The sequence below is a fragment of the Pygocentrus nattereri genome, chromosome 9 (assembly GCF_015220715.1).
Source record: "Pygocentrus nattereri isolate fPygNat1 chromosome 9, fPygNat1.pri, whole genome shotgun sequence".
Taxonomy (NCBI): Eukaryota; Metazoa; Chordata; class Actinopteri; order Characiformes; family Serrasalmidae; genus Pygocentrus; species Pygocentrus nattereri.
In genome coordinates, this window is record NC_051219.1 from 3,458,137 (window position 1) to 3,485,636 (window position 27,500).

At 41.4% G+C, this 27,500-nt stretch overlaps 2 protein-coding genes across 5 annotated transcripts in view; one reads left to right on the forward strand and one right to left on the reverse strand.

Moving 5' to 3' along the window:
• Positions 1 to 5,624, reverse strand: part of LOC108413728 (atrial natriuretic peptide receptor 1) — a 19,045-nt gene extending 13,421 nt beyond the window's left edge. Inside the window, exons 1-6 of the mRNA XM_037540904.1 lie at positions 5,482 to 5,624; positions 5,234 to 5,339; positions 4,377 to 4,509; positions 2,990 to 3,122; positions 1,702 to 1,812; positions 747 to 849 (exon numbers count right to left, since the gene is read on the reverse strand). Coding sequence (XP_037396801.1) covers positions 747 to 849; positions 1,702 to 1,812; positions 2,990 to 3,122; positions 4,377 to 4,509; positions 5,234 to 5,339; positions 5,482 to 5,517 — 622 coding nt within the window. The 5' untranslated portion in view covers positions 5,518 to 5,624. The remainder of the gene's footprint in view (positions 1 to 746; positions 850 to 1,701; positions 1,813 to 2,989; positions 3,123 to 4,376; positions 4,510 to 5,233; positions 5,340 to 5,481) is intronic.
• A 412-nt stretch (positions 5,625 to 6,036) lies between these two features.
• The window catches only part of prelid1b (PRELI domain containing 1b), a 41,235-nt gene continuing 19,771 nt past the window's right edge, over positions 6,037 to 27,500 (forward strand). For 3 of the 4 annotated variants that reach the window (XR_005130683.1, XR_001856795.2, XR_001856796.2), the window contains exons 1-6: positions 6,037 to 6,201; positions 13,677 to 13,806; positions 15,725 to 15,950; positions 16,156 to 16,269; positions 22,080 to 22,158; positions 26,760 to 26,921. Coding sequence is in view for 1 of the 4 variants with exons in the window: in XM_017686377.2 (XP_017541866.1) it covers positions 13,715 to 13,806; positions 15,725 to 15,950; positions 16,156 to 16,269; positions 22,080 to 22,158; positions 26,760 to 26,866 (618 nt within the window). In the remaining 3 variants the exon portion in view is untranslated. Of the gene's footprint in view, positions 6,202 to 13,676; positions 13,807 to 15,724; positions 15,951 to 16,155; positions 16,270 to 22,079; positions 22,159 to 26,759 lie in introns of all 4 variants that reach the window. The other variant, XM_017686377.2, reaches the window with a different exon arrangement.

Consider the following 27,500-nt stretch of genomic DNA (forward strand, 5'->3'; position numbering starts at 1 on the left):
AACACACACAGCTCAATTAGTGTTCACATAATTATAAAACTTACTCCAAACACACCGTTTCACTGGATAAAACGTGTCTTTTATATCACATCCATGCGTAATTACAACCACCAAAATGAGCTCACGTTTGTTTTTTAGCTTCAAAACACCTCCTGGTTTGCAACCCACTCACTCACTCATGTTTGGCAGGGTGAAGATTCTCCACAAGAGGAAGCTACTGGCACTCAATAACTTCATAAGAGTGGTGCTTCACACTATTGACACTTTGTATCCTTGTTTGTTTTACTATGTAAACACATTTGGTTACCGAACATCTAGCACAGCAGGTAGATGTTTTGAGCCTGGGGGAGTTTTGACCCCCAGAAGGAAAGAAAAAAGTTGAAGAAAGCAATCCATTTTACTCAGTTCTATTTTAGAGCCATATAGATATCAGTTTCAATGCTGATAAATGCTGGATGGACTAAGAAGTTCCTTTGCAGTCCTACAAGTCTGTCACTTAAGTAGTAACTTGAATGTCTACTCAAATTGTTTTGTGGAAGTGTTTACTTTTACTGCAGTCATTATTACACTTAAAGGATGATGGGTTCAGGACACTCTACACACCTCAGACTATCACTTCAGAATAGCTCAGCCCATCGGCACCGTTGCCATGAATAACAAGCCTAATGTGGATGTAATAAGACTGAGGAAATGATGGTTTAAAACAATGAATGACAAAAAATGAGAGAAGAGTCTGGGTACAGTACTGATAGCGGGCAGGACGGTGCTTTTGGCCTCCAAAGCCACCTGCATGTTCCCCACACGAATATGAGCGATGAGGGACGTCAGACCCTCATGGAACAACACCACCTACACATGCACATGTACAGGAGCAAAGCAGCATGGGAAATGGAATTTAATGAGGGGAGACAAGAACAAAAAAGAAAAAAATATATAACATCAACATTAAAGTTATTACCAATAGTAAAGTAATTTGACGGACCTGTGAATTCATCACCATACTTGTGCAATATAATCAATACTATTATACTAGTATAGCAATATGTGTAAAGTATTCTTATAGTGTAAAGATGTTTTGGCTTTTCTATTTATAATGTTCATATTGTTGTGTTTATATTGGTAATTTTCAGAAAGATTAAGACTTTATGTGAAAAACTGTAACCATATTAAAAAATTAACAGGGTTAATTTTGACTCTATTAATCCCACAACAAGGAAACTCTCTGCATTTAACCCACCTGTGCATTGAAACAACCACTTACCCACTATTGAACACATACACACACACACTAAGGGGCAGTGACCACACTTGCCTGGAGCAGTGGGCAGCCCTATCTGCAGTGCCCAGGGAGCAGTTGGGGGTTAGGTGTCTTACTCAAGGGCACTTCAGTCATGTACTGTCAGCTCAGGGATTCAACCAGCGACCTTCCTGTCATATAGCTGGTTCTCTAACCTCCAGCCCACGACTGCCCCCTTGTTTGTTAATTCTCTTTCTTGAGTGCCTTGCTATCCCTTTGTGTTGTAGCACTGTGAATTTCCCCGTTGTGGGACTAATAAAGGATTATCTTATCTTAGAAATAAAATACACATTTTAATTAAGGGTAACCATTCAACACCTTTCTACTGAACTTATTAAATGTAATTTCCTGTATATCTAACTACAGTCTTTATTTGGTGGGCTGTAAGTTGGTGTGCTGGACACCTTGGCGGTCCAGTTTGTCTGGGTCATTTGTCCAGATGTAGAGATGGTGTGTGTGAAGATTCGGCCATCATCCGGAATCCAGGGACCACAGATCCTCTCTTCAGCTGCTTTCTACAGCAAGAGAGAGAGAGAAAGAGAGAGAAAATTACAAACCTCAATTTCAAAAGAGTTGGAACAGTATGTTAAAAAAACAGAAAAAACATTAAGCCATGATTCATTTATTTATTTCTTATTTTTTAACAAAACAAAAAATAATGCCAACAACTGTCCTAACATTTTTGGAAAGCAGAATATTTTCAGCTCTGCAACCATACAGAGCTTTTGTTATCATGCTGTTGACATGCAGGTTAGTATTGTCGTGTTGGAATAAGCATGGATTTCCCTGAAAAAGACGGCGTCTAAAAGGCAGCATGTGTTGTTTCAAAATGTGTTCAGTGAGAATAGTTCATTTAGAAGTTACCCACTATCATACCTCCATACTACGATAGACTGGATTTTGAACTTTATGCTGGTAACAGTCTGGATGGTCCTTTACTCCTTTAGCCCAGAGAATACAACGTCCATTCTTTCCATAAACAATCTGAAAGTTTGACTCATCAGACCACAGTACACATTTCCTCTAAGCATCAGTCCATTTCTGATGAGCTTGAGCCCAGAGAAGTCGGCAGCGTTTCTGGATTTTGTTGATATATATGACTTCCATTGTGCATAGTACAGACTTCACTTAGTGGTTTGACAAAGTAAACGTGAGCGCATGCTGTGAAATCCATTATAGAACATGTTGGTTTTTAATGCAGTGTTGTCTGAGGGGTTGAAGTTCACAGACATTCTTGCTGTTGCTGTTTTCTGCCCTTTATGCACAGAGATTTTTACAGATTTCCTGACTATATTGATTGAATTATGCATTGTAGTGGGAGAACTGCCCAAAATCCATGCAATCCTTGGCTGAGAAACGTTATTCTTAAACAGTTGGACTATTTGCTGATGCATTTTTGGCAAAGTGGTGAGTCTTGACTCATTTTCGCTCATAAAAGTCTCTTCTTTTCCTGCATGCTCCTTTCATATCCAAGCATGATTACACTCCTTCTTTAAAATGTGTTTGAACATTTAACAACATACATTCCTAGTCTTAAACAACTCCAGTCCCAATTTTTTTGGAACATGCTCCAGTCATCAGTTTCAGAATAAGTGTATATTTTCAAAAAACACTGATAAGGTAATAAAATCACATATCTTTGCATTACAGTTTATTAATGAACAATTGATTTATACATTTAAGTGAAGTTACCATGTAACCCATAGGGCAGGAGTGTATGTTAGCATGGTGAATGCAGCAGTTTTCTCCGTTTGCGTCTTTCCAGTTACTCGGACACTCGTGTTCCTCGCAGAACCGCCGAGCCTCCGCTGGGTCTGTAATGGACCTACACCAACCAACATGCAAACAAAGATGTGGATAAACAGAGGATAGAGCAATATAGAGTGAATGAGAGAGAAAGAGATTATGACCTCCATTCTACCTGAACATAAACACTTACTGAACTATAATACACTCAATCCAATAAAGCCTTATCAGGGATGTCCAGTCTTACCTGCAAAGGGCCGGTGTGGCTGCAGGTTTTCATTGCAACAGAGCAGAGCACACTTGATCAGTTGTTTAAAGACTGAGAGTGACTGATTAAACGAGTGGAATAGGACGTGCAATCTGACCTGCAGCCTGAAGAGAGTCCCAGTTATGTGGAAAGCATCTTGTGTGGTTCCCGTCCCCAAGAAAAGGCAACCAATAGCACTGAATGATTATCGACCGGTTGCACTGACATCCCACTTAATGAAGACTCTTGAAAGGCTGATGCTCATCTGAGACCTCTGGTCAGAACATCTCTTGACCCTCTGCAGTTTGCATACCAGGACAGCATTGGAGTGGATGATGCAGTCATCTACCTGCTGGACAGAACGTACTCTCACCTGGACACATCAGGCAGCACTATGAGGATCATGTTCTTCGGTTTCTCCAGTGCATTCAGCACCATAGGGGAGAAGCTACGGCTGATGCAGGTGGATGAATCCATCATCTCATGGTCAATGGACTATCTGACTGGATGACCTCAGTATGTGAGACTGCAGGGCTGTGTCTCAGACAAGGCTGTGTGCAGTGTTGGGGCACCCCAGGGGACGGTGTTAGCCCCATTCCTGTTCAACCTGTACACCTCTGACTTCAGGTACTACACGGAGTCGTGTCATCTGCAGGAATTCTAGGATGACACAGCCATTGTGGGGTGCACAAGGAATGGACAGGAGGAGGAACATAGGAAGCTGGTGAAGGACTTTGTTGACTGGTGTAAGCTGAACCAGCTGCAGTTAAACATCAGTAAGACTAAGGAGATGATCTATCACTGGCCCTTTGCAGGTAAAACTGGACATCCATGAGACATATGAATTAACCTCGGAGGTAGTTCAGGTCCAGAAAATAGAGATTCTACCCAGGGCTTTGTTCCAACTCGGCTTCTCAAGTCAAATCAGATCCAAGCAGGTGGCAGAAAATCTTAAGGGGGGGGGGGTTCTTTTTCTTTCTGGGCCTGAATTAAAGACTTTTGATTAAGCTGAAAGAAGAGGAGAGAGGAAAGAGAATATAGAGGATAGATGGAAAAGAAAGAGAGAGAAAGAAATAAAGTCTTGACCTGTGCATAAAGATGTCGTTGTCCACAGCCCACTGGTAGAACTCGTCTCTGACTGTAACTGAATAAATGACGTCAAACTCCTCGCCACTCAGGACTTTATCTGGAGGACGCAAAACCCAGGCCATCTCTAGACCTGCACGCACACACACACACACACACACACACACACACACACACACACACACACACACACACACACACACTCACACACACACACACAAAAAAAAACATAGAAGATGATGAAGTGAACAGATTGACAAGACTATTACAGAGTAAAAACACATAATTTATATATTTTCAGTACCAAAATTCACATCATCACTTGTATCATAATTTTTGTTGTTTTTTTTTACTTTTTTACTTTTTTGTGGAAAATATCTATTTACTTTTTACAAATTAAGAACTTTTGTCCTTCATCAGTAAAGTTACATTTTAAAGAAATGTTTTATTCTGACAGTGACAATATGGATGAACTGTAAACATCAATTTAAATTGTGATGTATGTAGTTCAAATTCAAATAAATAGAAAATAATAAATAGAAATTGTGCACTAAAATGTGCAGAACAGCCATATTTAAACGTGTCTCTGTAGAGGTTGCGTCTCTTTTCACTTAGAAAACCAACAAAACAGGTAGTTTGGCAGGTAATGTGTTCTTATCTTTTGAGTACAACTGTATAAGCATTACATTGATTAATAATTCAGTATTCTCAATTGATTTCACTATTTCTCTGTACTGAAGCCACATAAACAAGCAGCACATATTGTAAATATTCCTAACACCTTTTCGTCCCAGTGTCTGACGTCTGTGCTACATCAAGTTGAGCAACAGTTAAAGTAAATGGGGAATAAACTGCACCTCCACAGTCGATCATATTCAGCTCGTCTGGCTTCTCCAGCGGCCAGCAGTCATACTCGCTATTGTCCAGGTCGTGCCACCCCAGCACCCCACTGACTAACAGGAGCTGAAAAGAAAAGAAAAATCTCTGATATCTCATTTCCTACAAGTGGACTAAGTCTAGTTTTTTTTTTAATGTGGTGTATTTTTAATAATATCTTGTGCATCTTATTAGAAGAGAGTAAGAAAAGTAAGAAAAATGTTCCTACCAGATAAACGAGTCCACGATGCAGGGAGGTGATCATATTTATTTGTATTGACCAATGTGGGTCTCAGCACTCTCAGGTTGGATGCTCTTCTAATTGTACATCAAAGGAGGATCAAAGCCCCAGGACTGATGAGGAGGTGAGCTCCAAGCCTGCCTTATTTTTTCCCCACCTGTATTCCGCCACATCCCACCTCCAGCTCTGAGATTGGCTGGTATAGAAATCCTGCTTGTGGGTGTGAACTACTGACCAATCCTACTGCAGGAAGAAAACGGGTGGGGGGAAAAAAAATACTATTCATTTTTAACGGAGAGGGAAGGACATTTATTCAGAAGTTTTCCCTTTGTTATTTATTCATTTGTTCATTATTAAACGGTCCTGTTTTAAACAGTTACTTGCCTGGGTCCTACAGTTTAAATCTCACCTATTAAACCACAGTCGCGGTTTTGGAGTTCTGAAACGGTGCAATGTCGCCATCTGGTGGTAGAATGTATTACATGCTTTTGACTGAAGCGCTGCGGTTTGCCGCCACCCAGCGGCACAACGAAGAATTACACTTTAAAGGCGACATCATGGACCCAGCTCGGTTTGAAGGCTCAGAGGACACAGACGCGGCTGTATCGTTTACATAACCAGCAAGATGCCTCTGGGAAACGTGCTGATAAGCCTTATACGCCGTCCATTCCGCATATTTGTGCAGTCAGACTGAGTCTGGAGCCCGAGGTACGTGACCCACAGATCCCACAGCGCCTATTTACATTAGCCAGTTTGCTAACTCGCGCTGGGCTTGGGTGGAAAGCCGCGCGTAGGTTTGATAAATGAGATGGTTTTGATGATGTATGAGCTGCTAATGTTGGATGAGTCTGGTCTACAGGTTCCTCCTCCGGGAATAAAGTTGCTGTAACGCCTTTTAGCGCAGGATAGGCAGCTAACCCAGCTAAGATTAGCAGGTTAGCTGCAGCGCGGCGTCCAGAGCTCAAGCTCACTGCCTTCATCTGCAGTGGATCTGCAGTGGATCTGCACAGCGAGTTAAAATGACTTTTCCCTTCGAAACAAACAGGAATGGCTTTGTGCTGTTCCTTAAACGTGGTCCTGTTAACTAGCTGTCATGGCCACAACAGAGTTTTAAAGGGGAATTCCACCCACATCCCAAGATTTTAGAGTAACCCAGTGGTGGAGATGTAAGCAGAGCCACTCAGAGGGGTTCGGGGGTGAAATGGTTGATGGTCGGGACTCAGATTTCCTTTCCACCACCATTTGGCTGGCGCTCTTATCCAGAGCGACTTACAATCTGATCATTTTACACAGGAAGGCGAAGGTGGTGTTGGGAGTCTTGCCCAAGGACTTACCGGTGTAGTGTAGGGTGGTTACCCAGGTGGGGGATTGAACCCCAGTCTACAGGGTAGAAGGCAGAGGTGTTACCCACTACACTAACCACCCACCCACCACCACCACCACCAGTGAACCCCACATGTCTTCTGAGTGTTCGTGCTGAGTGTTGATGATGGTCCAAAATCTGAAACGATGAGTTTTGTTTGGGGACTGTTTTGCCTCACAGCGCCCAGCCTGTTCCTCAGCACCAAACACGAGTTAAAATACATTTTAAATTAAAACTTTATCTCTAAACTCTCATAAAGCAGCGTCTCAGTCATCCGGCAGCGAATTCAGAACCACTTCATGTGGGAACTTTCTGTGAGGAGCTTTTAGAGGGACGTCTGGTTCCCATCACCACCACTGTGAGCAGCTCTGACTCGGTAAGTTTAATTATAATAATAATAAATTACATTTATGTAGCGCCTTTCACAAACCCAAGGTCGCTTAAGTTTCTCTAAGATGGAGCGTTTCACACCAAACCCGTCTGACTGACTCTGTTTACATCTGTTTATGTAGAAAAAGGTGGTGGTGGAGGGTATTTGTGGTCAGGGGTGGGCAGTATGAGGTAGGGCAGTTAGGTGGTCTGTGTGTTTTTTTTATGAGTGTTCATTTCTTTAATGTATTCATGTTGTGGTTGCACATTGATCTTATCTGCACAGTAGTGCTGCTGTTGATGCTGCTGCGGTCCTGAGGTACCTTTTCTTGCCATTTATGGTTTCATTAGAGAGAAATGTCTAATCCAGAAACATTTCCGAGAAACTCAGTAGCTCGCTGCATTCAAGCCTGTAGAGGTGGTCAAGACGACTTGCTGAAGTGCAGGCCGAGCATCAGAACGGGGAAGAAAGGGGATTTAAGGGACTTTGAACGTGGCGTGGTTGTTGGTGCCAGACGGGCTGGTCTGAGTATTTCAGAAACTGCTGATCTACTGGGATTTTCACACACAACCATCTCTAGGGTTTACAGAGAACGGTCCGAAAAAGAGGAAATATCCAGTGAGCGGTCAGTTGTGTGGACGAAAATGCCTTGTTGATGTGAGAGGTCAGAGGAGAATGGGCAGACTGGTTCCAGATGATAGAAAGACAGCAGGAACTCAAATAACCAACCAGAATCTCTGAGGAACGTTTCCAACACCTTGTTGAAAGTCTGGCACGAAAAATTAAGGCAGTTCTGATGGCAAAAGGGGGTCCAACCTTTTACTAGTACCTAATAAAGTGGCAAACGGAGGCTTTCCCTCTCTGTATATGGGTCATTCCACTAGAATGGTTCAAATTGGACTTTGACATTTTCAAATTTTTTGCTTAAATGTATCATTGATCTGTAAACCTCACAGTCAAACATGTAACGGGGTCGAGTGTGACGGGGTCGAGTGTAACGGGGTCGAGTGTGACGGGGTTGTGATTTTTGCACAAAACGGCCGCTGCTCTACATACTGTATACCAGAGAGAGAGCACATGGCATGCATGAGATTCAGAATTAGCATATAGTTTTGAAATAAAAAAAACTTTTTTTATAAGTAATAGTTTTCTATCTTTTTTTCATGTGACGGTGTTGAGTCACTGAGTTTGGCGACCACAATATCACAAGATAAATGACCAAAATTAAATAAAAGAAGGAAGCCACTTGCCTGTCTTTGCTGTCCTGTTGTCCAAAAGACTTGAGTGATGTCACTTCTTGATGTATATGGATCATATGGATCATACCATTGTTTTTGTGGGGGAGATTCATTTGTGTTACGGGGTTGAGGGGTTACTTAGGTACAGAACTAAATAATGTGATTTTAATAAATAATTATCAATTAATTTTGAAAAATAATATCACAAACAATTAAACACAGACAGTTGTTTAGGTTGACATCAAAATATATGGACTTTTTTATAGTTGTATTTGGTATATTCTAAGTATACTTTCGTTGAAGGCCATGAGGGACATGACAAAATAGGTGGTGTCAGCAAAAATAAATAAATAAACAAAGTTCTCATAAAAAGATCAAATAAAAAAAAATACACTGTATTAAAGGAGATATTTCAATGTATGTGTAAAGCTGTTAAAATATAGATTTTTGTGACCCAGTAGATAAAATACACCTAAAGAGGAGATGAGGACTCAAAATGTGCCATTTCCATGGAATGACCCATAGACTAATAGTGCTCAGCATAAAGGCCAAAAAGCTACTCATATACAACATTTACAGAAATATTTCATGCCTGATTAATTAACAGACATGAAGTGGCCAGTGAGTGTATATCTCTTAACTGCTCTTCATGCTGGGTCACATTATGTGACCTGCTGATGGTTTTTGCCTTCAGAGTTGCAGAGACTGAAAGCCGGTAGCTTCTGCTTTAGTTCAGTGTTGATTGTGTTGTTATCTCTACTGAACTGGTCAGTCTGCTTTAGTGGGCACAGAATACAGTCCAGTTACAGAGAATATTGAATGTAGAGCAGCTAGAAAGTGCCAGTTATCAGTGACCAGCAGTCTAATTCTTTACCTGATTACACTTGATTGGCACGGATTTCACAGCTGTCATCTACACGGTGTGTTTTTTAAGGAGGCAGCTGCTTCCGTCATAGTTTGTGTTGCCTCCAGCTCTCAACAAGGCTCTGACTGGTGTCTTCCTGGAAAGCACTACTTTCTGTCAAGCGCTGCTCTCAGTGGATTTCTGTCGTTTGTAAATGCAGTTGTGGCCATGTGGTGGCGCTGTAATCAGCAGAGTGCGCTGCCATTAACTGGGGCAGCAGTAAACGTATGGCCGTAACTGGTTACAGGGACGCTGAGGTCCAGACCTCTGTAGTTTGAGTTTCAGAAGGGCGTTTTCTTCCATCTCCAGTCATGATGTTGATGTGGAAACAGCGCCGTTCTGATAACGCAGTAGCCAATCAGGGGTGCAGCCCTCACAGGATTCCCAGCCAAATAGGGAAAGAATATTCATTAACCTGCGTTTTTAAGGGAAATTTGATTTGCTTTCTGTGCTGCCTTGAATTGCTGCTTAGCAACCGTTGCTATCTGCAGTTGCTTCAGGCTGGCTTGTTATTGGTGCCCATAATCAGCATGCGGTAGTTGAGTTCCGGTAGCTGCCCAGTTTAGGTTGCAGGCTCTGTAGCTGGTCTATTAGCAGTTAGATGAGAAATGAATGGTTGTTCAAAGTTGAAATGTGTTACCAGCTCATAACAGCAGCTACTACGAGCGCGCTGATAGCACAGTGAGCATCGAGTAGCGTATTTTAGAAATCAGCAGATACAGCAGTGCAATGCCTGGTTAACTGCATGAGTATCTGACTGTCTTCTCTCCTAGGCCTGGGCTAAACGCCCCTATCAAGCTCACCCAAATCTAAAATTTGATGTATTTAAAGCAAAAGTCATTCTGTTTAGCAGGAGATGTTAAGTTAGAATGAAATATTAATCTCTCATGTAGCAATGTTCATTTGAATGTTATTAGTTTTATAATTTATGATGAAGTTATTAAAGTTTAAAAGTCAAAAGTCTGAGGTGAGCTTAATGGGTAGACTCTGGAACCCCTGTTCCAATTAAGCTCACCAGAATATTGTACATTTAAAATGATTGTTAATGTAAATCATTTCAATTATTTTTTATTTTAAATTGAATTTAGACATGGAAAGTTGTTTGATCTCACTGAAAACATATGCACAAGTGACTTGATTATATTCTGGAAAACAACAACAATAATAATATGATGAAATATTTATTAAAATTCATGTAACCACAACCAGATGCCCTAAAAGAAATAAGCCAACACACGAAAACGTTAGTACCCTTACTACACTCACTAAAATGACCACTCACGCTGCCTTTGCTTTTAACTGTGCCTTGAACATTTTTTCACTTTCCTCCAAGCTCCTGAAGTTGAAGGGCCCAGCGCCGTCTAATTGTGCCTGTCTACGCCGAAAGTCCTAGACAGATGTGAGAGGTTCTGGATCGTACCCTCTTTATATAGGCGACATGCCTCCTTCATCTTTGGGCAGGAGCTGTAGTTCCGTCTTGGTTTTGTCATCTTAACTTTGTAAAAATAAGATATTGCTAATTATTTTACCTTAATTTACACAGAAAACTGACAACGATTGATTTTAGACCATTAATGAACTATTCAGATAGGCAGTCTATGTAAGTGAGTTTAAAGGGAGCACCCTGAGCTTAATGGGGACAGCAATACTTTCACATGTTAAATATAATGGACTTTATTTTAACATCAGTATTTTGTCACAAAAATGTTCTTTACCATGTATATAATCATATACTGTTTGTAGTGAAGCTAGAAATGCTGATTATATGTTTATACTTAAGCTTTTTTCCAATGTGCTCACTCCGTTTTTATGCTGCTGTAGCCTTTAAGCTCATGTAAAAATAAAATACAATACAAAAATACAAAATCTTTAAAAAAATCCTGCAATCTACAAATATTATTTCTCATCCATTTGGAAATAAATGATGTGCTTAATAGTTAAACACAAGAAATTATCATGTGTGATTTAATATATTGGTGTCTGCAGCAATCTCGTATGACTAGCATGCTAACAAGGAATTGTTATAAAACTGTCTTTTGAATTTACTGTAACTTTCTCCTACATCCAAGTTCCAACTTGTGCTAGGTTGTGTTAAAACCATTAATCTCTTAAATTTGTAAAAATTTGTCATACTTACCCAAATTAAAAGTTGCTGTATATTATATTTTCTAAATCTGAGGGGTCTCTCCAGATCACAGTTTTCATGTGGCTTTCAGAATGACCGCCGGGAAGAGGGAACATTGACAGGATGTTGTCAGAATATGCAGCAGTATGATTGGCTTTAAATTGCATGGAATATTTTAAAAAACAACTACATGTCTTGATTGTTATCAAGCGGGATAATAACTTTTTTATATTAGCATAATTTGTGTTCAAAGTTGCAAGTGTGCTTAACGGGTAAGTGAGCTTAATAGGGGCGTTTACCCTGTTGGTTTCGTCCCAGTTCCAGCCCTGGGTGGCACTTTCACACAAGCTTTACTCGATAATTTACAGAAAAAAACTGTATAAAACGGGTGTGTAGGTGTAAATAATGACCTTGTTGTTCTATAATTATTAGGACGCTGAAGGCACGGTACACATGTGAGCACATAATCAGGACGGTACCAGCTCTGCCCCTGTATGTGGAGCAAGAGCAGGGCTCATGACTAGTCATTCCATTTTTATACTTGATCAGTAAGAATTTTCTTCTTATTGATCGCGTTTAGTTTACTGACCAAGTCGGTTATTTATCTTTCCATTCTCCTTCGGTTCTCGCTGCTTGAGGCTGTGTGTCGTGTTTAGTGGAGGTTTTTCTTTTCAGTGCAGTATGTGGTGTTTGGGCATCGTAAGAGTGATGAGTGCGAGATTACACCTAAATGTGTGAGTCTCACGGTCAGTGTGTGAGAGTTGCCTGCCCAGTTCCTCTGTATAGGGCAGAGGTGGGAAAATAAGGGGCAGTCCAGTATGGCATGGTGTGTGTGTGTTCGTGCTGAGGCGAAACGCAGAGGACACCAATGCAAAGGACGCAATGCAAAGCGTGGAATGCAGTGGTGTAAAGCGCCGCCACTGGACTCTAGAGCAGTGGAGACGTGTTCTCTGGAGTGACCAGTCACGGTTCTCCATCTGGAAATCAGATGGACGAGTCTGGGTTTGGCGGTTGCCAGGAGGACCTTGCTTGTCTGTCTGACATTGTACCAAGTGTAAAGTTTGGTGGAGGGGGGATCATGGTGTGGGGGTGTTTTTCAGGAGTTGGGCTCGCCCCCTTAGTTCCAGTGAAAGGAACTCTTAAAGCTTCAGCACCAAGAGATTCTGGACAATTTCATGCTCCCAACTTTGTGGGAACAGTTTGGGGACGGTCCCTTCCTGTTCCAACATGACTGCACACCAGTGCACAAAGCAGGTCCATAAAGACGTGGATGAGCCAGTTTGGTGTGGAAGAACTTGACTGGCCTGCACAGAGTCCTGACCTCAACCCCATAGAACACCTTTGGGATGAATTAGAGTGGAGACTGTGAGCCAGGCCTTCTCGTCCAACATCAGTGTCTGACCTCACAAATGTTCTTCTGGAAGAACGGTCAGAAATTCCCATAAACACTCCTAACCCTTGTGGAAAGCCTTCCCAGAAGAGTTGAAGCTGTTATAGCTGCAAAGGGTGGGCCAACATCATATTAAACCCTATGGATTAAGAATGGGACGTCACTCAAGTTCATATGCGTGTGAAGCCAGACGAGCCAATACTTTTGGCAATAGTGTGTCTGTGTGTGTGTATATATGATACGACACGAGAGATCAGAGAGTGTGAGATTAGACCTAAATGCGTGAGTCTCATGGTGAGTTGAGTTGGCTGTCCAGCTCCTCCGTATAGGACACGGGGTGGGAAACTGAGGGCCAAAGTCCAGCATGTCATGGTGATTTCCTTGCTCAAACAGACCAACCAAACCTGGTAATTAACTGATGAGGTGAATCAGTTGTTACTGAGCTGGAAAATCACCAAACTGTGCAGAAATGCAGCTCTCAGGACTGGAGTTCACCACCCCTGCTTTAGAGATCAGTTTTGTGCCTCTTGCATCCCAAAGAAGACCAGGATAACACGGAGGAAATCTGATCCTTAATCAGTTCTTCTAGTCCTATTTATCAATCATGAAAATCATGTCATGAAAACATCTTTAGGTGTTGATATTGTATATATTATTATATTGTATCACCGTCCCCTAGTGTCTGGATACTTCTGCGCACGTAATAAAGTGTATGATGTAAATGATTTAGGGGTTTCAGGGGTGAAATGATGACCTCTGTGAATAAACTACAGTGTGAGTGTTTTTGTTTTAGGCACCTGCTGGTTGGGTGCTTCAGCGGTCATCTCAGTGATGGGGAAGTATTTCTTCAACGAGACGGACATCAGGAGCGCGTGGGAGCATGTGCTGTGTGCCTTCTGGCAGAGGTACCCCAACCCATACAGGTACCTGCAGTCTGTTTTATTGCCCTGCAGCCTCAGTCCCTGTTTTCAGGGGCAGTCGTTGCCCTGAGCAAACTAGGCACCTAGTACCTCTACGTAAATGCAAATTCCGTGTACTGTATTCCACATACGGTACGTATTGATGTTAACCTAACGTGAAAACAACCCCAAATCAGAAAAAGTTGGGACGGTATGGAAAAAGCAAGTGCCTAAAGAAAGAAGTGATTTCTGAAAATGTATTTAATTGCAGAAAGTTTGAATACAGATGTTACGTGTTTCTTCTGGTCAATTTCATTCCATTTGTAAAATTTGGATATTTCACCCTCTACGGAGCGTAAGAGTTAAAAGATTTAAGGAATTTCCGACCTATCAGACGGCACCACACCCAAAACCAATGTTCATCTACAAGCCATATAACCATGCCCCCACTCAGGATTACTCCAGAAAACATTTGTCAAGCACTACAATACGTAGTTATTACCATAAATGCCAGTTAAAGCTTCAGAAGCACTGATGGCTTCTCTGGGCTCCAAGGCATCTGGACCATGACACAGTAACATGTAACGTGGTCAGACAAATCAGTATTTCACATCTTTTTTTTGGAGAAAATGGACCAAAGATGAAAAGGTCCATTCCGACTGTCGTCAGCCAAGGTCTGTCAGGTTGAGGTGTTGTGTCAGTGCCCTTGGCAAAGGTAACTTGGACTACTGTAACTGTACCATTAATGCTGAAAAAGTAGGTTTTGGAGCAGCTCAGTTGCCTTCAAGTCATCTTTTCCAGGGACGCCCTGCATATCTCAGCAAGACGAAGCACAAGCTATACAAAGGCATGGCGCTAGAAGAAAAGGGCGGGTGCTGGACTAGCCTGCCTACACTTCTGACCTGTCCCCAGTGGAGAATGTGTGACACATTTTGAAGTGCGAATGAAGACCCCATACTTTCCACACTTTAAACTTGTTTGCAAGAAGAATAGGGCAAAATTACACCTAATTAAGTCCCTAAACGTCTTTCAAGTGTTGTGAAAAGGACTGGCAGCATTACAAAGTTATCAGTGCTTTACTGTTCCAACGTTTTAAATTCACAACTCGCTCTTTTCAAATTAAATTTTAATTTAACACACTGCCCCAACTTTTTTGATTTGTATTTGAAACATAATAAAATTGTGTAAGTAAAAAGTCTATATAGAAATATGTTAATCTTATTCCTACAAAAGTATCAAAGTGAAAAATATTAGACTGATTTGAGAAATTCAGTTACTGTTTTCCAGTGTAGATGGAAACACCACTAGGTGCCTGGAGCCCCACCTAATTTAGAAATGCCACCAGGGGGCGCCATTCCTGTCTTTTGCCCAGATCACTAAATCCACTCCTCGCCATTGAACCTAAACCAGCTGTCGCCGACTGACTGGCTTTATGAATTATTGGAAGTGAAGGTGGTCAGTGTAAAAGGTGGCTTTGAAGTTGCCCCTTGGCTGGACTGGGATTTGTCCAGTGTCAGAGATGGAATTATGGAATGTCTCAGTCTGTCTATAAAACCCATCGTTTCTCTCCTGAAATCTGATTGGTTAGGCCAGAATCTTACAGACTCTGGTGTCTTTACAGTGGTCGTGATGGGAACCAGGGGTCACCATGACTACAACACAAACAGGCATCTTATTTATGATCGCAAAGCACCAGAGAAGCTACATGAGTCTTCTTTCTTTTTCTAGAATGGAGCATCTCACACGACCACTCTGAATGACTTTGTATTCATCTTGACTTTAATTTTGCAGAATGTTTTTGAAAAATCTGTGGAATTCTCCTTTAATCGCTCTATTTTGTCTCCCTCTTGCTGTCTCTTTCTTTTTTTCCCATCTTTCTCTCTCTTTGTCTATGTGTCTCTCTCTCTCTCTCTCTCTCTCTCTCTCTCTCTCTCTCTCTCAGTACTCATGTTTTGACTGAGGACGTGGTTTTTCGGGAAGTGACTCCAGATAACTGCCTCCTGTCTCGACGCCTCCTTACAAAGACAAATCGGCTGCCTCGATGGGCGGAGCGCATCTTCCCAGGCAACCTGTCACGTTCTGTTTACATCATAGAGGACTCAATCGTCGACCCCAACAACAGACGCCTCACTACTCTAACCTGGAACTTAAACCACTCAAAATTAATGGTAAATAACATAAACATGTGGAAAAAGAAATTGCTGGACTTCATTAAGGACATTACATCTCTAAACAAGTGATGGAGCAGAGATTTTTCGATATATATATAAAAAATAATATACGCTGTGGCGACCATTAAAGGGAGCAGCCAGAAGAAGATATATATATTTCACACTCACACACGTGACTGTGCATATCTGTGTGTGTTATCAGATGGTGGTGGAACGCTGTGTGTTTCATGGTGAGCGTGAGAGACCAGTGTGGACTCATCTCACTAGAGAAGCCTGGATCTCATCAGGGGTCTTTGGCTTGTCCAGACCAATACAGGTAACAAACATATAGACACCTGTACACACAGATCACACACACACCTGTGCACAGTGTTCATACACGTTCAGGTGTAACACACCAAAGATACACACATAACGAAAGGTAAAACCAAAGTGGTTGGTTAGTGTAGTGGGTAACACCTCTGCCTTCTACGCTGTAGACTGGGGTTCAGTCTCCCACCTGGGTAAACACCCAACACTATACCAATAAGAGTCCTTGGGCAAGACTCCTAACACCACCTTCGCCTCCCTGTGTAAAATGATCAAATTGTAAGTCACTCTGGATAAGAGCGTCTGCCGAATGCCATAAATGTAAAAAAAATATTGAGACACTTTTGTTTATTTAATATAAAAATGGTATTTTGTCAACAATAATAATTGGTATATTCAAAAATCAAAAGTGCTAGAGAAAAGTATTCATACACTGTATTTACAAAAATATATATCTTTCTGAAGGCCCAGCCAAAGTCAGTGGGCTTGATTGTTCATTTTTAAACATGGCTGGCTTCTTATTTGCCAGCTTTTTAATCAAATGTGATGTTCCACCTTAAATTCTACAGCTTGTTCAGGCACCAGAATGTAACAGCAGCACAATTTAAGGTGGAACAGAAAATTCACAGAACAAGCTGATGAGCAAGACAGCCTCCCAGGCAACTTTAAGTTAAAACTGTTAGTTTGCGCGGCACATCTTACTCGGGATAGTTTCTCAAACCTTTGACATTATCCAGCAGCTTCGCTCAGCATTTCAAACTTGGGAAGAGGGGGTATAACAGTCCCAACCGCGGATTGACAGTTGAAGCCAGGTCGTCTTAAATAGAAGGTTTCATAGTGAGCTAACAACTTTTAATTTGCTTTGTGTTGTTGTTGAGATTGAAACTAAGTAGCTAGTATAGGTCATTTTAGGTACTAGCAAGCTTCAAGTGACTGGCATAGTATGAGGACCGAGCTTAATCACACAGAGGTTCATTTTATTTTTCCTGCCTGTGTCGATTTCAACTTGTTGCGTCGGTTCGAGCCATCGCAGTGCCTCACTGTTAACCCTTAAGACAGAGCAGAGCTCATCAGATTATTCATGAGCACACAATGGAAGGGTAAACAGCTTGCTTCATTCCAGGACCAAATCCTGGGGTTGAAAATGGGCATGTAAAACTGCATTTGGGCATTTTTCACCCCAAATAAAGTCACATACCCTCTATATAGACATCAGAGAACAATTTAAAATGCTGAATAAAGGCATTCTGTGACGCCTTTTAGTAGAACATTGTTGTGTTACTGTATATAATACTGACAGCATTTCTAACAAATTCCAAATACAAAAAACTCATTTATTTGCAGAAAATGACAATGCAGAAATGTATGTTTTCAGACTATGAATAATGCAATAGAAACAAGTTCATGTTCATTTTTAAACAACATGATGTTTAAACTTAGGAAGCGTTCAGAAATCAATATTTGGTGGAAAATAAAATTAAAAACCAGTTTTAATCACAGCTTTCATGTGTCTTGGCATGCTTGGGTGAATTTATACCACTCCTGGCACAAAAACAATTAAAGCAGCTCGGCTTTGATGACTTTTGGCCATCCCTCTTCTGGTGGGGTTTTCAGTGGGGTTCAGGTCTGGCGATTAGACTAGCTCTGACAAGGCATTGTCCTGCTGGAAGAACTTTCAGAATCTTCAGTGTTTGGGAACATTGTCAAAGTACAAGGAAGCAAGTTTTCTTTCAGGATAACCTTGTACGTGGCTTAATTCATGAGTCCTTCCCAAAGACAAATCTGCAAGATTCCAGATCATCACTAATCCTCCACCTTGTAGGATTTTCCAGGTCTCCATCTAACCATTAGATGACATGGTTTTGGGCAAAGCTGACAATTGGACTAAGAAAAAATGACCTTACTCCAGTCCTGTGTGGCCTAATCCTTACGTCTTTTGCAAACTTCAGCCTGACCCTTCTTTGCTTCTCAATGATTAAGGCCTTTTTTCTAGCTTTGCACAACTTCGGCACTGCTCTTAGGAGCCTGCTTCGAACCTTAGTGTGCGCTAAATCTCAGCTGCCATTTGGCCTTCTTTTTGTAGGTCACTTGAGGTCATCCTCCTTTTGTTGAGTGACCTTCCAACGAGTTGAAAGTGTTTTCACTAGTTTTCACATTGCAAGTAGCAATCTTCATAAAGTTGAAGAGCTTCCTGAAGTCCTGACCAACATTCCAATGGAAAAAGCTTCAGAGCACAAACGAAGACCTTAAACATTCATATCGGTACAGCTTGTTTAACTTTCCAAATTGAAAGTTTATGGAACCACAACTAATCTCCTCTGGACAGGTATATCCATGTAAGATTTTTCTCAGATGAATGATAAAGGCGGTATAAGAGAGCCAAAACGTGTTGCAGGGTGACTTGAAAGGAGCAGAACAGTTATAAAAATAACAGAGAAATTAACTGCATTGTATTCATTTCCGTTTTTACACCGCATACAAAACTCCTCGGCTGAAAAATGTGTTGAGATCTGAATCTAAAATTTGCATATGATCATTTAGGTAAGCAGAGCTGTTGTGGAACAATGTGCTCTTATCAGATGAAACAGTAATAGAACTCTTCTGCGGTAATTAAGCTTTGTATTTAGAGAAAGAAATGATGAGTGGATGATCCCAAGATCACCCACAGTGAAGTATGAAGGTAAGAGCAGGTTTGATGAGATGAATAGATCAAAACGGAACCACAATTCTATGAAAACGAATTGCTTCTCACCACAAACATCTCATAAGTAAAACTGCATACTGTGGCTTTGCAATAAAGTACTATTGCTGTTCATTTGTGGTGTCTGGACACATTTTTTGTATTTAATTTTTGGCTTTTCAAATGTGTCTATGCTTATGAATGACTACTTTTTATTAATATTTAAAGGTACAGAATAAAGACAAGATGTGTGTAACTTTTAGTTGGATATATGCACTGAGGGTATTTAAAATAACAAAAACAGGTGTCTAAATATTTGCTTCTCCTCAATGTACATGGAATGTACCTTTTGCATGTTAGTTTATTGGTGCCAGAATTCTGTTTGTAAGCTTCTGATCTATTAAGCTAAGTAAGTTTACAGAGCAGGTATTAATACACTGAACTATTATGTCTGGATAATTTGTTACCTCAGACATCCGACAGGAGCTGCTACTCCTCTGTATTTAAGGGTTGATGCAAAGTCATTTTATTCAAAATGAACACACTTCTTTGTTGCTTGGTGTAAGGGGAGCTGTCTGGTGAGATACCTCACGTTTCGGTATCTCCCGTTTTGCCAGACAAGCCCCATTGAAACTCACTCAGATATGCTATTCAAATCTGTTGGGGGTAAAAAGCTGTCAATATGAACTGGAAATTTCTTGATGAATCAAAAAATTTAAGGATAAAACCAGGTTTTAATTTCAGCATCATCTCCAGATGCCCTGGAGTGAACTTCGGTTGCATGTTGGATGCCCCGAAAAATGCATGGATTTTACTGGTCCACTTGACTGATGCCGGCGCCAATAAAAGGGTTCAGTGATTAGGTTTTGAGGTCCATGTCATGTACAGGTTCAGAAGACAGGCATGATGGAGCTTTCATGGCTGTGCTAGCATGTCCACTCCCATTTGCGCACCCTGGTTATTCAAACAAAGAAACAGGGGACACTGAGCATTTTCTCTGGTGGCGAGTAGAACATGATGGCTTTCTTAAAGCTGTCCTAGATCTGATGCACCACTTTTCTGTGTAGCTGCCAATCTTCATAGTGAGGCTTGCTCCTTGACAAAAGATCTGCCCCATGATTAAAGACTTAGGTTCTCAGAGCCAAAGTGCACTCCAAATAATCAGTTTGTGTGCCAGTGTGTGTAGCTGCTGAGATCCCTGTTAGTTTATAAAAGCCACCATTTGGATAAGACTGTGATGGCCCTCCAGATAAAGGAGAAAGATTCAGAGCCAGGAAAATTGGCAAAAGTAAGTAATTTGTTTGAGCAAACCATAGGCATGAGCCCACACTTCATTTCCTGACCTGCCCTCTTGTGTGGACTCCCAGCCCAGGAGGGATGCATCTGATGTGATCACCTTCCTGCCCATTGGAACTCCCCTCGTTAGAAAGGCTGGCTGGGTTCACTGGTGGTTCGCCATCATGCAACCTACTGAAACCGAAACTTGGCAGTGGCCGTGACATTACTGGTTTAGTCCAAGGGAGGGCGCTTATCATTTAAACTGTTATTACAATCTAACACTAATCCTCCAAAGTAAAAGGTTTTTGGCAGAAAATGGCTTACTCCAGGAGTGAAGTACCTCCTCTTTGCATTCGGTGAAGACTGTCTTTTATTGACTCGTTACCCTCTTGGCTCTGCTTCCCTACGTAGCAGGTTAATATCTCTGCACCTTATTCCACGACCTCATGTCCAGAGTGAGTGCTGTGTCTGTGCTGCACTGTCCTGTCTGTTTACTGTGTCTAATGTCTGTTTAATTTATCGTGTTTATTGTTTCTAGCTTAATTTTTTGTTTGCACACGATGTCTGCACGTTCACACTTTGTACTTTTGTTCCTTGTTGCTCCGTGATGTTCCTGGAGGAACGGAATCTCACTCCACTGTGTACTTGTACAGAGATGGAATGACAATAAAAGCCTCTTGACTTGAGAAGCTGATGGTCTCTGCACTGGTCTGGTGGGCCATGGAATGCCCACTCACTTTGCTGTGTGTTTGCACACGTCCTGCTGATTCATGCTTAGAGGCAGGGTATTGGTGCCGCTGCCATCAGCTTCCATGGCATTTGGTTGGGTGGCCTGGACTGATGGGGTGAAAATTGCATTTATCACAGTCCTCTTTCTCTGAAAAGAACCCCTTCAGAATTGCACAGCTAGTCAGACTTGTCCTCTGCATCCATGGAGATTGGTTGCATGGTTGTGAGGCTGCTGAAGTCCTCCATTAGTGGATCAGCATCCTCAGCAGACAGTCAGACATACTACCATGGCGCACTGGCCTACAGCAGAGACAAAAATTGTAGGTAGATAGGTGTAGCCACCATGACACTAGCCAAACGCTACCTAGAAAATGATTTAACTTACTGTTACTTGTTTGGAGACAATATACTTGAGCAGGTCTGCTGTTTGGAGACATCTGAACTGTGTTAGGCTCTAGAATCTACCTATGATTAAGTACTGAAGTTGATGCTACCGCACAACAGTCATGGGGCAGTCGTGGGCTTGAGGTTAGGGAACCTGGCCCTGTGACTGGAAGGTCGCTGGTTCGATCCCCAAAGCTGACTGAGGTGTCCTTGAGCAAGACACCTAACCCCCAACTGCTCCCTGCTGTGGAATGGATGTGGATAGGGCTGCCCACCGCTCTGGGCGAGTGTGCTCACTGCCCCCTAGTGTGTGTGTGCTCACTAGTGTGTATGTGGTGATTCACTTCATGGATGGGTTAAATGCGGAGGTGAAATTTCCCTGTTGTGGTAGTAATAAGGGTCACTTAATTTTAATCTTAACCTTAAACAAACAGATAGGTTGCCACCTGGCAACCTCAGGTTGTGGACAGTTAAGCCAAGATACCAAGTCTGGTTTGGCGATTCTGAGCTAATGCATGAAGCAAGAAGAGGTTTTTGAATAACCAAGTGATGTGGATTCTCCCTGATGTGCATGTCCCAGGTAACAGCCAATGGGGGCTGGTGTATTTATATAGATGCTTCTGAGGACTGCGTAGAAACGTGTACCCATACAGAGTTTCCAAAATGAATGCTTAACAGAAAACTGAATTCATAGAAATGTTTGTAGAAAATCAAGATTAACATCTACACATTTCTTTTTTTTTCAGGAGTTTGGTTTGTCCAGGTTCAGAAGTAACCAAATGAAGGCCATGAAGGGTCTGGAGCATGCACTTTCTAAATTGCACAGTAAGAGCTTCTCCTCTTGGTTCTTTTTTTAGAGCAATTAAAGGAGAATTTGCTGATTTTTCCAGAAGTCTGCATAGTTCATTGGTTAAGATGCATACAAAGTCAGTGGTTTGGTGTGCAATGGTTCATCAAAACCTACCAACCCAGATGATGGTAAAATAGGGGGGGGGGGGGCGGATTTAAAAATACATATTTGTCATATCTTGTCAAAGCTTTCATAAAAAATCATAAAAATCAGGCATCAAATCAAATTACTTTTTTCTAAATTTCACTTAAAAATTTAAATTTCAAAGATGTTTGAAGAGCTCCATCTACAGGGTGGGCCATTCATATGGATACACCCAAATAAAATGGGAATGGTTGGTGATATTAACTTCCTGTTTGTGGCACATTAGTTTATGGGAGGGGGAAAACTTTTCAAGATGCGTGGTGACCATGTTGGCCATTTTGGATCCAACTTTAGTTTTTTCGATGGGAAGAGGGTTGTGTGACCCATCAAACTTACTGAGAATTTCACAAGAAAAACAACGGTGTACTTGGTTTTAACGTAACTTTATTCTTTCATGAGTTTCCAATCCACTTTGGAAGCTGGCACGTTCCCTGAGTTTTTCCAGCAAGATCTTGCACCACCACATTAGGGGTGTCAGGTCCGAGCATTCCTAGATGAACAGTTTCCTGGAAAGTGGATTGGTCGTCGTGGGCCAGTTGAATGGCCCCCAGGTCTCCCGATCTGACCCCCTAAGACTTTTATCTTTGGGCACATCTGAAGGCAGTTGTCTATGCTGTGAAGATATGAGATGTGCAGCACCTGAAACTCCGGATACTGGAAGCCTGGGCCAGTGTTTCTTCTGCGGTGTTGCTATCAGTGTGTGAAGAGCGGGAGAAGAGGGCTGCGTTGACAATCCAACACAACGGGCAGCACTCTGAACACATTTTATAAGTGGACAGAAACTTGTAAATAATTAATAAAGAATAAAGTTACGTTAAAACCAAGCACACCGTTGTTTTTCTTGTGAAATTCTCAGTAAGTTTGATGGGTCACACGACCCTCTTCCCATCGAAAAAAAAACAAAGTTGGGTCCAAAATGACCAACTTCAAAATGGCCGCCATGGTCCACACCCATCTTGAAAAGTTTTCCCCCTCCCATAAACTAATGTGCCACAAACAGGAAGTTCATATCACCAACCATTCCCATTTTATTTGGGTGTATCCATATAAATGGCCCACCCTGTGGAAAAACTTGACAAGTCAGAACTGGTCACAGTGGTGGTGATGGAAACAAGACATTGACCTCTAAAAGCTCCCTCACAAATTTACTGCATGAAATGGTTATGAATTCACTGCCTGACGCCGACATGCTGCTTTTTATGGTTGTTTTTTTTGTGATTATAAATTTTGTTAATTGAGAATTTTACACTAGAATACTCTGAATCACTGTTTATTGTTAATGATCCTAAAAATTCTGCATGATTTAAATCATTTGAATTATGTAAATCATATATATGTATATATGTGTGTGAAAAAATATGTGCATGTATGAGTGGATCAGACACAGCAGTGCTGCTGGATTTTTTTAAACACTGTGTCCACTCAGTGTCCACTCTATTAGGACGCTGTTGGCTGGATAGTTTTGGTTGGATGGCTGTTCTCAGTCCAGCAGCGACACTGAGGGGTTTAAAAACTCCAGCAGCACTGCTGTCTGATCCACTCAGACCAGCACAACACACACTAACACACCACCACCACGTCAGTGTTACTGCAGTGCTGGGAATGACCCACCACCCAAATAGTACCTGCTCTGTGAGGGTCCATGGGGGTCCTGACCACTGAAGAACAGGGTAACAGAGTATCAGAGAAACAGATGGACTACAGTCTGTAACTGTAGAACTACAGAGTGCAGCTATACAGTAAGTGGAGCTGATAAAGTGGACAGTGAGCGTAGAAACGAGGAGGTGGACATATTGTCATGCCTGTGTGTGTGTTTGTGTGTGTGTGTTTGTGTGCGTGTGTGTGTGTGTGTGTGTGTGTGTGTGTGTGCACGCGAATCTTAGTTTAGTTTATATATATGCAGTAACTGACGAAAGAAGCTGCAGTGCTGGCTTCATCAGCTTAAAGATGCTGTTAATGGAGCTGACAAACGGCCCCCCGTCATGGTGTCATTTTGCTTCCTCTTTCCATTGTTAACACCCTACAATCTTGACACTTCTGCAGGTTCTCATCAGTTCTCATGGTTTCAGTTGATCAGCTATTTTTATTCTAGTTCTGTTCGCACCTCTAAACTGTAAACCAGTTTCGTTGCGCAAATGTACAATACAATGTGTAATGACAATAAAGGTTCATTTCATATTTTCATTTCATTTCTAAACTGACAGTTGGTCCAAAACTTCATTCTGTGCTTCAGAAGACTTATTACATGTCTTATAAATGTTTATAACTCATTTAATATTGTATGTTTTAGTTTACATACAATACACACACACATACATACACACACACACACACACACACACACACACACACATATATATATATATATATATGACAAATATCCCACGACCCTGAGGGAGAAGCGGCTTAGAAAATGGATGGATGGAAAATGACGAATATTTTAATGAAAACATCTTGATTAAAACATTTTTTCAGCTTTCCTTTGTGCTGTATGTTGTATATTGTTTTTATTATATTAATATCAGCTTAATGGGGACTGTGATCCCGGTGTTCAACCCTGTTCCTCGCTTTAACCCTCTGACCCAGGTTTCAATCCTGTTATTCATTTATTTTGTTGAAAATGGTTGCAAAATATTTAATTTAGTTTTGTTCCCAGAAATGTCAACTTGTTAATGTCATCACTAGAATCATTAGTTTGAATTACTAATACAAGAAAGAAATAAAAAAAACTTGAAGTAACGCATCTAAAAAATATGGAAAACCCAAGAAAACTGTGGATTTCGGAGTTTAAATGTATGTATGTATTGTATGTCATTTAACACAGGCTTTTAAAGAGCATTTATACAACTCCTTGAAATTAGAAAAGGGGCTGCAACAAATACATTTAAAAAAAAATTGGCTCATATACTCTGATTTGACAGGCTGAGGTGGGGAACTTACATTTTCTGAAAATAAGCACTTTAAGAAATTTACTTGCTTTACTAACCTTGGGGCAGTCGTGGGCTGGAGGTTAGGGAACTGGCCCTGTGACCGGAAGGTTGCTGATTCGATCCCCAGGGCTGACAGTCCATGACTGAAGTGTCCTTAAGCAAGACACCTAACCCCCAGCTGCCCCCCCGGGCGCCGTGGATAGGGCTGCCCACCGCTCCAGGCAAGTGTGCTCACTGCCCCCTTGTATGTATGTGGTGTTTCACTTCACGGATGGATTAAATGCAGAGGTGAAATTTCCCCGTTTGTGGGATTAAAAAGTGTCACTTAATCGTAAACTAAGTTTTCAAAAAAAAAAACGCCAAAGACAATTTTTACTTTTAAACAGTAATAGATGTAAAATGAACTCCATTCACATTTAGGAGGCGCCATTTAGGAGCTATTTCTCTTTATCTTGAGCAGTTACTTCAAAACATAAAGCTGGAACCTTCATCGCTGCACTGATGACCATGGGGAAAAATACAGCTCCAGTTTACTGGCCCCTAAAGTTCTGGTACTTTGTGCAGTGGAAAAATGAAATTTTTGGCATTGATGTTGTTCATCATCAAACACTTAGATTTGCATGAACTGTGGTTGTGTTAGTTGGTGTCAAGGCCCCTTTGGCTTATTACATTGTAGTAATGTGTAAGTGGGGTCAAATGGGGTCCAGGCTGTGCAATGTGGAGACTTATGAGGACCTTTGGTAGCTAGAGCACAAATGATGAGCAGTCAGGAGTGTTTAGAAAGACAGTTTATGGTGATCTTTTGTGAGAAGTCTTAAAATGAGGTTTGCCGGTGAAAAATGGACTGATGTTCCGTTTGATATGGTAGGCACCAGATTTTAAACCAATCGGCCAAAATACTCGCGAAGCAGCAGAACAGTCTCCCATATGAGCTGTATTTCCATGTGTTTTTTAGTTCGAGTGCACAAATGTGTGTAGTTTACATGGTTGATTTTATTTGGAAAGCATGTTTTTCAAGTTATTGCTAAATAGCATGATTGTGTGACACTGTGATACATTTTTTTTCCAACTAGTTGTTTATCATATGGTGATCGTACTGTGAAAATAAACACCTCTATCCTCACCACATCTCCTCTTGTAACACTAATGCTGTCAGAAAAGTACTCTAGTTGAACTCCTTCAGGTGCTAATCTTCTGTTATGCAGCTGTTCCTCAGATGTTTGGGGTTCCCGATGCCATTATCTCCTCTCAGCCTCTGTGGCTTTGCATAGGTTCCTTCTTTCTTTTCCGTTTTTCTTTACTTATTTGCTATTTTTTACCCCCGATTCTCCTCCGACCGTCAGCATTTTCTAGCTTGTGGTTAGTAGCTGCAGTAGATGTGTCATGAAAGAGAAAAAGTGGAAGGAAGGAACAGAGATGTTGTTCTTTAGTAGCAGTCTGTTCTCTATTCTGTCATAGTGTCTATTTTCTCAAGATTTTTCCTCTTATCTGTATCCATTTAGTATCAGCAGCTCAGAGTCATCATGGTGATGCACCGAAAGACTCTTCTGAGAAGGCCAAGAACATGACCTCTCCCTCCAGCTCCCAGAAGCCTCAGGAATACGTCTGACAAACACGGCCTTCATCTCCTACAAGCCCCCTAACTAAGAGCCTTCATATGGCAGGTCAGGTTTGGAGACACAGGCTGTTAGAAAAGTCATATGCAAAGGTTTTGTCACATTAGATGCTTCTAAGTGAACATAAGTTAACACACCCTCTTCGGGGACCTTAAATATGGCATCTTGTGCACAGTGTGATGCACCGGGTTTTATTTATTTGATTAATTAAACTTACTGGGAAATAAATAAAGCATACAGTCAACTCCAGACTTATGAGCAGCCTTCATGGAAATGAGTTTTTATACATACACACCCGCACACTGGCAGTAAGGGATATTTGGGTTTTTTACACTGTGGATTTTTCCTCTAATTTTCCTAAAAATCATCATTTGAAAACATAGTTTCTAGTGAAGAGAATGGAGACAGTGTTCTGTAATGCTTCACAAGGTTTGAGAACAGTAGTAGAGGCGTCTTGGTCTGCTCCTCCATGTATTTCTTGATATCTTGGGTTTTCATTGTGTATCGCAATGATAACATCATGATAATGCCCATCTCTAGTTGCAGCCATTTCTGGGTGGATTTCGATGTGTGTTTGGGATCGTTATCTTGCTTAGAAGGTCCATCCACAGCCAGGCTTCAGCATTC